Source organism: Myodes glareolus, chromosome 10, assembly GCF_982192425.1.
Source record: "Myodes glareolus chromosome 10, mMyoGla1.1, whole genome shotgun sequence".
Lineage (NCBI taxonomy): Eukaryota > Metazoa > Chordata > Mammalia > Rodentia > Cricetidae > Myodes > Myodes glareolus.
In genome coordinates this window covers 47,875,436-47,890,913 of record NC_142035.1, presented here as the reverse complement: position 1 = coordinate 47,890,913, position 15,478 = coordinate 47,875,436, and the positions used below count along the sequence as shown (strand labels likewise).

The following is a 15,478-nucleotide window of genomic DNA, read 5'->3' as shown; positions in this document are numbered from 1 at the left end:
CCAGGACAAGGCAAACCACTGATACTGTCTGTGCTTAGCACCTCAGCTTCTAGAACACCTGACTGTCAAAGTTCACAGGCCTGGGCTGGAGAGACAGCATGGAGCACTTTCTTCCAAAGGACCTGGGATTGACTTCCAGTGCTCCAGTGCCCACAGTTCTCTATATCTCCATTCCAGGGGATCTGCTCTCGTTCTCCTTCTCTCTCTCTCTCTCTCTCCCTCTCTCTCTCTCTCTCCATCTCTCTCTGTTTTTCGAGGCAGGGTTTCTCTATAACTTTGGAGCCTATTCTGGAACTAGCTCTTATAGATTAGGCTGATGTCGAACTCACAGAGATCTGCCTGCCTCTGCCTCCTGAGTGCTGGGATTAAAGACGTGCGCCACCACTGCCCGGCGGAATGTGATCTTTTATGGCCTCCATAAGCACCAAACATGCATGTGGTGCAGACGTATGTGCAGGCAAAACACTCATACACATAAAATAAAAATTATACAGGACCAGGCCTTTAATGTCAGCACTCCAGAGGAAGGCAGATCTCTGTGAGTTTTGGGGCCAGCCAAGTCTATAGAGTGAGTTCTCAGATAGTCACTGCTACACAGAGACCTTGTCCAGAAAAACAAACAACCCCAAATCCAAAATGAAACACAGTATTGACATATCCACCTGGAATTTGCCCCTACAGGCTGCTTCTTAATCCCCAAATGTCCCTAAGTCTTGACTGAGCTTTGAGGTGTAGACTAGTGGGTGTCAGAGGGAAGGAGGCCAGGGTCAGAGGAGTGTGATGCCCGTATCTGGACTCAGTTAAGTTGGTTTTGCAAGTCACCTGCTTAGCTGACTGTCGAAGCCAGTCTTTGAGGCTGTCCTCCTTCAGGGAGCAGCCAATGAACACAAGATAGCATTCTGGCTGCCCATTGTCTTGAGGTGTGCTTCTGGAATTGGGGGGTGGAGTGGGTCCTTCCAAAACCGGCATAATGCTCAGGGAGTTGGTCAAAGTGTTGTGGCAGACCTCCATGGTCTTTTCAGAATCTGCACAGAGAACACATTTGTCCCTGAGAACAAATCCCAAAAGAACACTACACTGTAACAGTGCTGGCAGGTTGACAGATTCCTAGGGACTGACAGGATGGGTAGTGGCGATCTGGAAATGATGAGTAGAAGTATATGGCTTGGTTGCTATGGGTGATCAGACACACACTGTTAACAGGGCAGAGGAACACAAGCAGAAGAAAATGCTCAGAGGCCAGATAAGCTGGGCCACTCACCCACCACTGCCTCTGCAAGGTCATAAAAGGCTATAGCACAAGGCCACTGCACTGATAGTAACACCCAGGGATCCACCTCAGAGAGGTTGAAAGCAGTGTCTGGCTGTGAAGTCAAGGACTAAGTACTACCCAGCAGCCCGAGGGTCAGCAACCTGAGGAAGGGGCTGGGGAGCCTCCCAGTGGTAAAGAACACTAACTGACACTCTTCTAGAGGACCCGGGTTTGATTCCCAGCATTCACACAGTGGCTCACACCAACTTTAACTCCAGGGACAGGGGATCAAATGTGGCACTAGGCACACATGTGGTGCTTACAAACATGCTGTCAAAACATCCATAAATGTAAAAAGGACAGCTTTATAAAAGAATGGAAGAAAGCATGGACACACATTAGCTGGGTTTCAGTGGCCTTGTGCTATTACCCAGCCTCTGCACAGCTCACTGGAGTTCCCAGGAGCAGAGGACAGATCCTCCACTGTGGAAAAGAGGACGGACCCAGCAAAGGCTGAGCTCACACCATGAGCCGTGAGTGCCAAGCTACCAAGACTCACCTGAAAACTTCACTTTGCCAAGGATGTGGTAGATATTCCCAGAGAAGGGACTTGGCTTGATGGAAGACTGAATTGCTGGTGGAGGAAAAGGACAGGAATTCAGCTACCTGGACGCGGAGGCCAAGCTTAGGTCAACAAAGTCAGAAGGTCAGGGCCAGAGGTCCCACCCAGGGCCTCCGCCACTATCCCTCAGAGTGAGCCAAGTGTGGCCACACATAATCAGAACCGGAGACTCTGATCTCATTAACCCCCTACCTGCTTTTGATCCTGACAGTATGGAGCAAAGGAAACCCAAGGACACTGACTGAGATGGGGCCACAGGGAAGGGACAACTCTTCCATCAAGGGTGAGCTCACCTTTACACTTGGCCACAAAGCGGGTTTTCTCCAGAGGTCGGTCAAACCACACGCAGATCTGAACCATTAGTGGAAAGACGGATCCGGAATCAAATTTACCTTCATACCTTAAAATAGTTTTTAAAATGTAAGAACAAGTATTATTCTTAAATTCTTTGACATATCCATGAACATATACAAGAAGTTGTAGTACCCTTTGTTCCCATCTCATCCATTCAGTGTTTGGGGTTTCAGTGTTTTATATACTATCTTGGGATAAATTATTCATCATTTGCTCAATCCTCTCTCACTAATTAATACACTATTTTGTTTACAATATATATTTCTCTTTTTTTTCTATATGAACTAGGGTCTTATCAATACCAGGTTGGCCACAAATTTGCTATGTAACCAAGGATGTCCTTACATTTCTGATCATCTGGGCATCCACCTTCTTAATGCAGGGATTAAAAGCATGGGGCACCACATCAGTTTATATGGGGCTAGGGATTGAACTGGGGGCTTGGTTTGTTTTTTTCAAGATGGGATTTCTCTGTGCAGCCCTGGCTATCCTGGAACTTGTTCTGTAGACCAGGTTGGCCTTGAACTCAGAGATCCTCTTGCCTCTGCCTCCCAAGTGCTGGGATTAAAGTTATGCACCACAATGGCTTAGCTGAGGTACTGTTTCCAATGTGTATACCTCTGCTTCACTGTGAGACTGGAAAGCAGGATGGTGCATTGGAGCAGAACCTTCCTGAGAGTGCAGGTCTAACTTCTCTAGACTAGCAGAAGTTCCCTCAAGTCCAGGGCCTGTGCATTCCCTCAGACTTCATGATACTAGGAGTCCTTCCTAACACAGCTGGGACCACCCCTACTCTACCCTGTACCCACTTTAAACCGAAGATCCACCTGCTTCAGCGTTCAAAACAGCTAGGATTACTTTCAACACTCCAGACACACCCATCTCATGGTGGGGAACTTAAAACATCCACGTTTCTCTAGAAGGCTAAAGAGATGTGAGGCCACTGCTGTGCAATCACACTGCTTGTCACAGAGCCATTACATCAGGGCTAAATTCAGAGCATTAAATTAGGATTTGGGACTGGAGAAATGGTTCAGCAGTTAAGAGCACTGCCTGTTCTTCCAGAGGATCTGGGTTCAATTCCTGGTACCCACATGGCAGCTTACAATGGTCTGTAACTCCAGTTCCTGGGGATCTGACACCTTTGCACCAATGCACAAAAAATAAATTAAAAAAATTTAAAAATATGCAAAAAATAAATTTAGGTTTTGGTGTGCATGGTGTGTGTGTTCAAACTTTAGATGTCTCACTACTGTGCTTAGGTTGGTCTTGAACTCCTAGACTCACGTTATCCTCCTGCCTCTGGATCCTGAATATATGGGTTTATCAGTACATACTTAAAGACAGGGTTTTGTGTTTCCTGAGGTTGGCCTTGAGCTTGCTATGGATCATGCATAATCACTGGTCTTCCTGCTTCCTCCCAAATGATGTCACTGTTAGTATGAGCTACTGTGTCCACATTGTGAAACTTTCTAATACAGAAAATTTCTAGTTTAAACCAAAAACATAAGTATGAGAGTATAATGAACCCTTATATCTCATTCAGCTTCCACAGTTAAGGACATTTCATTTCAACTCCTGATTTATTTCTGACTTGGAACTGCTCCAGGGGAGGACAGAACCACTGGATGGGTATCATTCCTACCATCCTAAGAGCGGGAGCACGTACTAGCCCAGCTGTGTGTGTGTGTGCACTTCCCACAGTGCACACATGAAGGTCAGAGGACAGCTTGTAGGAGCTGGTTTTCTTCTTCCACTGTGAGGGACTCTGGGATTGAACTCAGGCCACGGGGGCTTGGTGGCAAACTTCTTTAACCACTGATCCATTTTGCTAGCCCTTTAAAAAGGTTTGTCCTGGAGATCACTATGTAATCAGGTTGGTCCCTAAGAGGTCCTTCTGCCTCTGCCTGCCAGTACTGAGATTAAAAGTACTCACCACTGTGTTCAACCCCTTTTAAAGTTTGAGCCAGGGCTTCCTGAAGCCCGTGAGACTGAACTAGAACTTACTATGTAGCTAAGGATAATCCTGAACTCCCAATCCTGTTTCTATCCTCCTGAGTGCTGGGATAAGAATGTGTGCCACCATGCCTTACTTGCAATAGGGTTTTTCTTTCTTTTCATTGTTTTCTAAAAAAAAATTATTATTATTCTATGTGTTTATGTATTTTGCCTGAATGTATGTATTTGTACCATGTACACTCCGAGTTTGCAGAAAGCTTTGAACTGCACCACATGGGTGCTGGGAACTGAACCCGGGTCCTCTGCAAGAGAAGCAAGTACTCTGAACCACTGAGCCATCTCGTTTGTTCCTAGACTTTTCTCCTTCCCTCCCTCCCTCCCTCCCTCCCTCCCTCCCTCCCTCCCTCCCTCCCTCCCTCCCTCCCTCTCTCTCTTTCTGTTTTTTTGTTTTTCAATATAGGGTTTCTCTGTGTAACTTTGGAGCCTGTCCTGGAACTTGCTCCGTAGACCAGGCTGGCCTCAAACTCATAGGGATTCGCCTGCCTATATGCACCCCCAGTGCTGGGATTAAAGATGTGAGCCACCACCGCCGATTACTAGCTGTATCTTGGACACATCATTGAACTCTTGCTGCTTCTGTCATCTTTAAAATGTGAACTATAGTGGCATTTATTATGTGTTTTGTTGACATGAAATAAAAAAGCCAAGACAGGCAAAGCTCTGCAGAAGCAGCACTGCACAGCAGAGCTTCTTGGCATTGTGGGAATGTTTTGGTACTGCAGTGCTCAGTACTGTGGCTGCCAGGCATAGGCAGTCACAATTAACTCTAAATTTTGTTTTGAGTTTTGTTAATTTACATCTACATTACACTCAGAAGCTATGTGGCTAATTCCAGAGATAGCTCAGGTGACAATGGTAAGATCATGGGGAGCCTGGCATCTCTCCTTTCTCCTCTTTTTGATGTTCTTGGGCTTGGAGGCAGCTGTAGAGAATATTCCATGGATCTCATTAGCAGAAGCCTACCTACTCTTGATGACTGACTGCCTATTCTAGATGGCTGATTATTGGGCAGGGCAATTTTTCAGCTGGTAAAGTCTTGGTTCTGTAGCACTCACTGTACTTGGTACCTGTAGGATGACCTCTTGAATTGCAATGTTCAGAGAGGCTCAGATTGTGGAGCACTGGCAACTTGGGAAGGCTTCCAGGTCACAGCAGGCTATCCCAGCTAACACAGTGACCCTTGTGAAGCGTCTGTGCTACTGTCACTTCTGCTGCTCCTCTGCTACAGATGTGGCTCACATTTCTTTTTAAAGCTACTATTCAGTAATGATACTTGCCAGCCAGGAAACATTAAATATCGAGAACGCAGCATCTGGGGACTTGAAAAGCTGTTTTCTGAGAGAATCAGCTCAATGTCTTCATTCCTTTAAAAACACAGAGAAGACCCAGGTTAATTAGGATTGTCAATGTTAACCTCTCCACATATGCATGCATTTTTTCCTGACACGGAATATGAAAATTAGTTGTACACATAACAGTTCACTTCTACTTCAATATGCATCTTCTAAGTATAGTTGCTCATAGGCAGAGGCAGGCAGATTTCTGTGAGTCTGAGGACAGCTTGGTCTATATTGTGAGTTTTAGACCATCTAGGGCTACATAGAGACTCTATCTTATAACAGACAAAACAAAACAAAAACTGCCCAAAACCAAAACAAAAAGAATACTTTCTCTTACAGGACCACGATATACTATTACACCTGAGGAATTTAGTACTACTATCAGAATGTAGAATTTCAGGTCCTGCTGGTGACTCACTGAATCAGAAACTTTTTTGGGGGGCGCGGGGACACAAGGACACAGGTCTCATGTAGCCTAGGCTGGTCTTGAACTCACTAAGTAGCTGAGGATGACCTGATCCTCCCACTCCTACTTTCTCAAGTGCTGAGACTACAGACATGTACCACCAAGCCTGATTTATCTAGTGACGGCGATCACAACCCAGGTGATGCTGTCTCACTGACTCAGAGAGGATCATCATATCAGACTGTCCCATTACTGTTTTCGCTGTTTAATCATTTGGTCAACACAGTGCCTACCAGATCTTAAGAATGTAAAGGTGGGGGGGGGGGAAGGCTTGTTCCCAGCACCTGTTATTCTTGCAGAGGACCAGAGTTTGATCCCAGGCTCCCATGGGGGCTTACAGTCATCCACAGTTTTTGTTTCAGGGGATTTGATGCCCTCCTCTGACCTTCCCAGGCACCAGGTAAGCACATGGTACACAGTCATGACTCCAGCCCTCCACTTTACATCTGTGTGTCTAACTCAGGGACCGGATCTGGGTGATGCACCTGCTAGCAAGCATGTGCCATTACACCCAGCTGAGGATCAACCTGAGGTTCTCACACTTGCACAGCGAGTGCTTTACCGACTGAACTATTTCCCTGGATAACAAAACAATGTACACCCGAAGTTGTCCTCTGACTTCCATACACACACCCACAGAGATGCACCTCCCAAGTGCTATTTTAAAGGTATGTGTACATGTGTGGCCAAGGTATGTGTGTGGAGGTCAGAGGACAGCTGGAGGAGTCAGGTCTCTCATCCACGATGTGGATTCCAAGACCAAACTCAGACTCTCCCACTTGGTGTCAAGGCTCTTACCTGCTGAGCCATCTCACCTGCCCCTCAGCTGTTTTTTTTTTTTTTTTTTTTTTTTTTTTTGAGACAGGGTTTCTATGTAGTTTTGGAGCCTGTCCTGGAACTAGTTCTTGTAGACCAGGCTGGCCTTGAACTCACATATATCTGTCTGTTTCTGCCTTCTAAGTGCTGGGATTAAAGGCGTGTGCCACCACTGTACCCACACTCTCACATCTTTTATTTTTGGTTGTAAGCCTAGCTTTTAATGGCTGAGCCATCTCTCCAGCCCAGCACACTCTCACATCTCAACACATGGACCACTGAAGACAGTTCTGACTTCAATTCTTCAGTGTATGAGAAAGATCTGTCAAAACAGAGTAACAAAACACCTCAAAGCATTATACTGTTTTTTTTTTTTCTCCCCCCCCAGCATTATACTGTTAAAGGCACTTTATCTAAGAAGTGCTGTGGTGGTGACGTCACTCTCAGAGCCTAGTAAGCAGAGGCAGGTGGGTCCCTCTGAATTCTAAGCAAGACAGGGCTGAAAAGTAGGATCCTGTATCCAACAAAAACAGCATTTTACAGGGCTTGAGAGATGGATTAGCAGTTAAGAGCACTGGCTATTCTCCCAAAGAACCCTGGTTTAATTTCCAGCATATAAGACATAAGTCATAATTATCAATAACTCCAGTTCCAGAGGCTCTAAACCCTCATCTGGCCCCCATGGGCACCAGGCATGCATGTGCTATACAGACAGACACTCACACACACACAAAATACCTACATAAAGTAGAAATTTGTTATTATTTTTTCCTTTTGTGTATGTGTGTGCAGCACAGTATGCATGTGGAGGTCAGAGGACACCTTGCAGTAGTCAGTCTCTCCTTCCACCAGGTGTGTCCCTGGGAGCCAGTCAGGTGCTGCAGCATCTGGGAAAGAAGCTGGGCACACAGAGTGACGTCTGCACGAGTTTACCTTGTAACAATCCCATTTTCTGCAAGAATGAAGGCTGCAGTAGGATTGGCAGCCCTGATGAGGGTCTGCAGCTGAACAAGGAGAGGGTGCCTCTGCTCCGCCGTGTGACTGGTAAACACCACATTATTCACCAAGCCTAAAGAATAGAACCAAAACATAACAACCGTCAGAATCCTGACTGGGCCTGTAGCCTCACACAAATGTGGGCCTTTGCTCCTTCCACTGACCTCGCCACATTTCTTTCTCCCCTTCGAGGAACTGCCACATCTTAAGAGTACATGTTTAGCTACTTCACTTCCTAATCTCATGTATTTTGTTTTCTGTTTGTTTGGTTTTTGTTTTGTTTTTGAGACAGGGTTTCACATAGTAGCTTTGGTTGGACTGGAGCTTACTATATAGACTAGAATGGGCTTCAACTTGTGATCTTCCTGCCTCTGCCTCCTGAATGCTGGGATTATACATGTAAGCAACATGGTTAGCTTTATGCTTTTTGAGACATGGTTTTATTAAGATGCAGCCTAAACTTGGAAATCATTATGCAGCCCAGTGTGACCATGAATTCACAACAATCCTATGTATTGGGACTAGAAACTTGGGCCACCAAGCCTATCTGCTGTTCTCTTTCTCACCCTCTCAGCATTTACTATGTACACAAGCACATGCACAATAAGAACTGGCATGAGCTGGCTCTCTCCTTCACCATGTGGGGACAGAAATTGAGTTCAGGTCATCTAGGCCTGATGGAAGCACCTTAACCACTAAGCCACCTCATAGGCTCCCAAACTAATTTAGCTTCTCTTAATTCAATTTTCTGGTTGTTACTTGGAGTTCTTGATCAAAGAGCTTTTCCACATCGCTTAGATTCAGCCTTATTAGAAACCGGTACTGTGCTGAGCGTGGTGATGCACGCCTTTAATTCAAGTACTTGGGAGGCAGAGGTAGGCGGATCTCTGTGAGTTCAAGGCCAACCTGCTCTACAAGAGCTAGTTCCAGGACAGGTTCCAAAGCTACAGAGAAACCCTGTCTGGGGAGGGAGGGGAAGGAACCGATGGCACTTGTCTTCAGCAGCTTGGGACACATTTATTTACCACCAAGCATTCACTACAACACTAGGTGTTGACAACTATATTCTCAGAGTCACACAATTGTAAGACCAGTGTGGACACAGATTTTCATACTGTGACATGGGAAAAAGGGAAGCCCATGTAAGGATTTGTAGACTAAACTGCTCCACAACTTGTAAAAAGGTCTGATTCACAAAACTATGGAGAAATTAGTAATCGGCAAAGTCATTACCCATTCTAGCATAATTATACTTCTTCCAAATTCATACTTATTTCTTAGTTATAAATATTTTATAAAGTTCCTATATTGATAAGATTATTTGCCTTGTTGGGTATGGGGTCAGGGTCTAGCCCAGGGCATCTAGAATTCATGATGTAACTAAGTTCTAATCCTCCTGCCTCCATTTCTTGAGGTCTGGATTCCAGGCATGCACTGGTTTATGAGATGGTAGAGATCAAATCCAGGACTTCAAGCATGGTAGGCAAGCATGCTACCATTGAAATGATATATCTAGAACCTCTTCAATAGAAATTTTTTTTATTCAGTGGAATTCTTCTTATTATTTTGGTTTTCTTGAGACAAGGTTTCTCTGTGTAGCCTTAGCCGTACTGGAATGTTCTATGCAGATCAAGCCAAGCTGGCCTTAAATTATAAGAGATCTGTTTGACTATTCAATAATTTTTATATTGTATTGTGAAAATTTCAAATGAGGGCAGAAGAGATGTCTCTGTGGCTAAAATCACTTGCTGTTATTGAACAGGACCCAGATTTGGTTCCCAGCGCCCATGATGACTCACAACCATCAGCAGGCATGTAAGTGATAAACAAGCATATACACATGCAGGCAAAACACTCATAGAATAAAATAAAATGAAAACCATTCAAATATGTACCAAACTAGAAAATAAACTCTGGTTTTAAGCGTTAAAGGGGTGGGGGTGGGGCTGGACAGATGGCTCAGAGGTTAAGAGCACTGCCTGCTGTTCCAGAGGTCCTGAGTTCAATTCCCAGCAACCACATGGTGGCTCACAACCATCTGTAGTAAGATCTGGTGCCCTCTTCTGAGCTGCAGGCACACATGCACACAGAATACTGTATACATAATGAATAAATAAATCCAAAAAAAAAGAGTTATCAAGGGGCTGGAGAGATGGCTCAGAGATTAAGAGCACTGACTGCTCTTCTAGAGGTCCCGAGTTCAAGTCCCAGCACCACATGGTGGCTCATAATCATCTATAAGGCATACATGCAGGCAGAACACTGTGTGCATAATCAATCTCTGTAGCACCAAAGCTACAGAGAAACCTTGTCTCAAAAAAAAAATCAAAAAAACAAAAAAAAAAGAAAAAAAAAGAATTATCAGTATTAGCAATACTAGCAGGGCAATGGTGGCTCAGGCCTTTAACCGCAGCACTTGGGAGGCAGAGGCAGGTGGATCACTGTGAGTCTGAGGCCAGCCTGATCTACAATAGCTACAATAGCTAGTTCCAGAATAGGCTCCAAAGCTACAGAGAAACCTTGTCTTGAAAAGCAAAATACGACAAAAAGGATAGACTTCCCCTGCCAGCGCCAGGGGGCCCTCTGAATGAGGAGGCACTGGAGGTCCCTGTATGCTGACACTATATTGGGAAGGTCACTATGGTGGTTGCAGAGAAACATCAAGGGCTGGCCTAGAAAGGCTGATGCCAGATCCCCACTCTTTGGTGCAACCACAGGAAGCCACTGGAGCCTTTGGAAACAGAGTAGGTTGAGGTCATGAGGCCATGCTCAACATGTGACACCACAGGCAAATAGATGGAATCCCTGAAGTCTCAGGACATTCTAGGATTGGCAGACAAGGAGCCAGACCCTGCAAGGTGACTGGAGGTTACCACGGGTAGAAGAAGAGAACAATATGGTGGGCCTTGTAGTGAGGAGTCAGGAAAGCTAGTAGAAATCTACAGAGACCTAGAGACTACGATAGTTCCTTAGTTAAAAGGGGCGAGTCAAATTAGGACAAACCTGCCCTTCTCAGCAGTGAGCCAGGGTCCCAGACAAAGTCCTGGCCTGTCCCTTCCCTTGTCCAGGCTGTGGGTGTCTGTTAGATGAACTCCGTCTATGTTCTGCTTGCTATACAAGTACTGTATGGACTAGTTTTGCAGGGGGTAGGATTCTAGGTCAGGAATTGGGTGCAGAAAAAGGATTTTACTCCACAGCAAAAGAGCAAAAGGATTATCTCCAGCATTCCTTAGTCCAGCTATGTAAACCGCCACCTGCCAAGAGGAAATGCCATCCGTGAGGCAAGTGGAGCTTGTCTGGCACACAGACCAAACAAGCCACAGGGAGAAGTTGCGCTTTACTGGGGTCAGGAGTTTCTTTCTGCTCTTATCTAAGTGAACACCAAGACTAACCGAGGTTACAAGCTGAGCTTTAGGTAGATACTTTAGCCGGGCCTGTTCCCGAGAATAGAGAAACATCACTGTCTGGCTACTCCAGACTGGGTTAAAGGCTTTCAGAAGCCCAGGAATAGATGAAACCATCTTCTTTTCTCTACATACACTTCTAAAAACAGGCAGTTAAAACACCTTCACTTTAAGTTAGTATTATAATGAGCCTTGCTAAGCATAATGAAAGCCTCTGCTATCATGAAATATTGCAGAAAGACTGTAAAATGGCCAGGAGTGGTTGGGATGGGGGAGAGCCAGGAAGTCTGAGTCATGAACAGGAGCAAAGAGGCAAAAAGCTCCTTCAGGACACGAATAACTTGTCTCCTGGTGGCAGATTTCACTTCCAGGACAGCCACTGAACCGCTAATGAGAAGGGGGGCTTTTTTTTTTTCTTTTCTAAATCTCCTTCTCATCCAAGGCGAGCCAAGTCAGCCAGTTCAGAGTCCTGAAGGCCCAGATACAACTAGAAGATAATTTACTAAGGCACTACAACTCCTGAGTTCCTTGACACTCAATGGGACAGAACTTGGGTTGTGTGGCACTGCACACCTTTAATCCAGCACTAGGGAGGCAGAGGCAGGTGGATCTTTGTGAGGTAAACCCGGTCAATGCACTAAGTTTCAGGGAACCCAGGGATACACAGACAGACCCTTTCTTCAAATAAAAAAATAAAATGAAATAAAAAAGAAACAACTTATGGCCCCACAATCACCTGCCCACATGTTAGCAAGTACAAACTTTAGATAAATTGCCTTTGAACAATGCACTGGAAGGGATCATTATGAAACACACTACCAAGTGCCCACGGAAGGACGAACAGTAAAAGAGGTTTTTTTGGTTGAGATACCGGCCCAGGCTGCTTCAGATCCAAAGATGATGAAGATAGACTCTCTGAAGCTGGGCGGTGGTGGCACACGCCAATCGGGAGACAGAGACAAATAGATTTCTGTGAGTCTGAGGGCAGCCTGGTCTACGGAATGAGTACCAGGACAGGCACCAAAGCTACAGAAAAACTTTGTCTTTAAAAACCAAAACCAAAACCAAAACCAACCAACCAACCACAACAACAAAAGGGGCTGGAGAGATGGCTCAGAGGTTAAGAGCACTGACTGCTCTTCCAGAGGACCTAGGTTCAATTCCCAGCACCCACATGGTAATTAACAACTACAATTCCAAAATCTGACACCCTCACACAGACATACATGCAGGCAAAACACCAATGTATATAAAATGAAAATAAATAAATTATTTAAAAAAGACTCTCTGCAGGGGAACCTACCCATTTGTGCTAATGCTTCACAAAGAAAAGTGGGAAGATGCTGAGGGATAAAGTATCAAGAAGGTGGCTCCAACACCTTGAATGAAGAAGGAAGGGTCAAGGAAAGTCAACAAGTTTTTGAAGGTTGATTTGCTTTTGTTTGTTAGTTTTTCAAGACAGGATTTTTTTATGTAACTCTGACTGTCCTGGAACTCGCTCTATAGACCATGCTGGCCTTGAACTCAGAGATCTGTCTGCCTTTGCCTCCTAAGTGCTGGGATTAAAGCCTAGAACGTGTGATAGTTATGCATCAGTTTCCTGAGTGCTCCACTCTAATTAAGTGTGAGCCAACAAGCCCAGTGTGCACTACCAGCCAAGCAACTTCCTCCATTTCCTTGGAAGTTACCATAGTCTGAGTCAGCTTTCATCTCCTAACTGTTCGCTCTAGAATCTCTCAGACTTCCTCTATCAAGACCAGTGGCCTCCTCAGTCCTCAGGCTTATTTTTCAGCAAACAATCCAGAAACAAACAAACAATTAAAAACAAAAAACCATAAAGTTTTGCCTGGCAATAGAGATGCATGCTTTTAATTCCAGCACTCAGGAGGCAGAAGCAGCTGGATTTCTATGATTTAGAGGGCAGTGTGATGTATAGAGCAAGTTCCAGGACAGTCAGGGTTATACAGAAAAACCCTGTCAAAACCAAAATAGAAAATGAAAAAACAAAGAAAAGGAAGGAAGGAAGGAAGGAAGGAAGGAAGGAAGGAAGGAAGGAAGGAAGGAAGAATGGAAGGAAGGAAGGAAGAAAGAAAGAATGGAAGGAAGTAAGATAGACAGAATTAAGATAGACAGGTCTCAGTCAGGTGTAGTACACTCCTTTAATGCTAGCACTTGGTAGGCAGACGCAGGAGAGTCTCTGTGAGTTCCAGGTCAGCCAGGGCTGCAGAGATACCCTATGTCAAATATTCTCTCATGCGCACATGTGCGCGCGCGCACACACACACACACACACACACACACACACACACACACACAGACGTCTTAATACACAACCCAGGTGATCCTACTACTCAGCCTGCCACAGCTACCCTGACAGAAATGGCAATTCTGGTTTGTTGTTTTTTTTCAGACAGGGTCTCACTATATAGTTCCAGACTGGCCTGGGACTCACTAGGTCTGGTTCTACACAGAGATCACCTGCTGTACTAACTCATACTTGACTTCAGTTCTGATCTATCTATTCAGACATTCCTGTTGAGGTCACCAGTGTCCTTCACACTTGCAAAACCAATCCTTGTTGTTTGTTTTGTCGTTAAATTGTACTTCCTTTGAGGTCTCTGCAACATTAAATACAACTGATTTTTCTCTGTCTTTGATATTTAAAGTACTGTTTCTTCCCGTTTCATCTTTTAAGCTCCAGGATTTTCCAATCCCCTTCGCATCTCTGGCCTTCTAACCATTTCAACCCCATGTCTGGATACTGAATATCTGTCTGGGCCTTTGCCTTTGATCATGGCTTCGAAGCCTAGAACCAAGGATCAGAAAGCCTCCCACATTACCTCCTGTTCCAGGGTCTTTCTTGTGCTTTCTATTCAAGGGCAGCTATCTTCAGCTTTCTTAATCCTCTAAACCAGAAAGCAGAGGCATTCTAAATATCTCTTTTCCAGTTTCTGCCCCACAACTGGTTTGTCAAAAGGTTCTACTAACCCAATCTCCACAAAACCCAAATCTACTTGGATTAGGCATTAGGGATGGACCCAAACATTCATTCCATCTTGTTGCTGCTGAAGGCAGGCATCACAGCTTATACTAACCCAACACTTGGGAGGTAGGAGGAGGAGTATCAGGAGTTCAAGGCTAGCCTGTGCCACATAGTGACTTAGTGACTTGAAGCTAGTGACATGAGATTCTATCCCAGAAAAGCAAAGGGGGACTGCTACGACCTGGTATGCCAAGTGCAATAAGAACATTCCTCCTTGGTCTCCTGCCTGCGCAGCTGCCATCTCAGTTGTCTGCCAAGACAGCTCTGGTGTGTTGTTTTTGCTGTCCCCATGGACTGGCAAAGGGATCAGCAGGGCACAAGTACGCTGGGGACACTGAGCTGTTTTCTTCTATCGGAAACTTGCTTGCTGTGCTGATTCAGGAAGCTCCCCTCCAAGCATATCCCCAGTCAGCCCTCCACTCCCCGAGGCATATCCCCTGATAGCACTGAGCATCTCAGAACCACTGCCAGGAATTTATAATTTATTCTGTATCTCCAGGACCCTAACAACCTTGCTAACCTAGAGGTTCATCAGCGGCAAGGCCAGGGCAGGAGTGCTGCTGCTGAGTAAGCCAAGGCATCACAAGAGAGCTCCCGAGAATGTGTGTCCACCCAGCAGGACACAAGGACCAATTCTGTATGAAGCAGATTCCAGAAAGGTAGTAGCACAGAGAAAAGACTACTGTATCTAAACGGAATGTGATGGGCACATAAAAGCAGGAAACAAAACATACTGCTTACCTTGTGAACACTGGTCAAGACATTTAGGAAAGAGAAACCTAAGGAGAAAAAAATGTATTTCAAAACCATTTATTTCAGAGTCGTCATTATTTCCCACAAAAGCATGAATCTGACTGATATGGCAAGTGCCAGGTGGTAATAAGCGCTGAGAGAACTATAGTTATTCAAAACAGTCACAGTTTTGCACTGAAGTTCATGTCCCATAGAAATCCCTACAAGGCAGCTGGGTGGTGGTGGTGCACACCATTAATCCCAGCACTCAGGAGGCAGATCTCTTTGAGTTCCAGGCCAGCCTGGTCTACAGAGTGAATACCATTACAGCCAGAACTATACAGAGAGATCCTGTCTTGAAAAACAAACAAAACAAAACAAAAAGTCAAACAAATAAAAGTTAATTAAAATAAGAAAAAAGATTAAAATTCCCA

General features: G+C 45.0%; 1 protein-coding gene across 2 annotated transcripts in view; it reads right to left on the bottom strand.

Annotated features, from left to right (window-relative positions):
• The window catches only part of Dnaaf9 (dynein axonemal assembly factor 9), a 140,406-nt gene that overhangs the window by 4,929 nt on the left and 119,999 nt on the right, over nt 1–15,478 (bottom strand). For both annotated transcript variants that reach the window (XM_087911193.1, XM_087911194.1), the window contains exons 29-34: nt 15,054–15,091; nt 7,803–7,938; nt 5,525–5,611; nt 2,168–2,274; nt 1,812–1,886; nt 823–1,025 (exon numbers count right to left, since the gene is read on the bottom strand). In XM_087911193.1, coding sequence (XP_087767319.1) covers nt 823–1,025; nt 1,812–1,886; nt 2,168–2,274; nt 5,525–5,611; nt 7,803–7,938; nt 15,054–15,091 — 646 coding nt within the window. The remainder of the gene's footprint in view (nt 1–822; nt 1,026–1,811; nt 1,887–2,167; nt 2,275–5,524; nt 5,612–7,802; nt 7,939–15,053; nt 15,092–15,478) is intronic.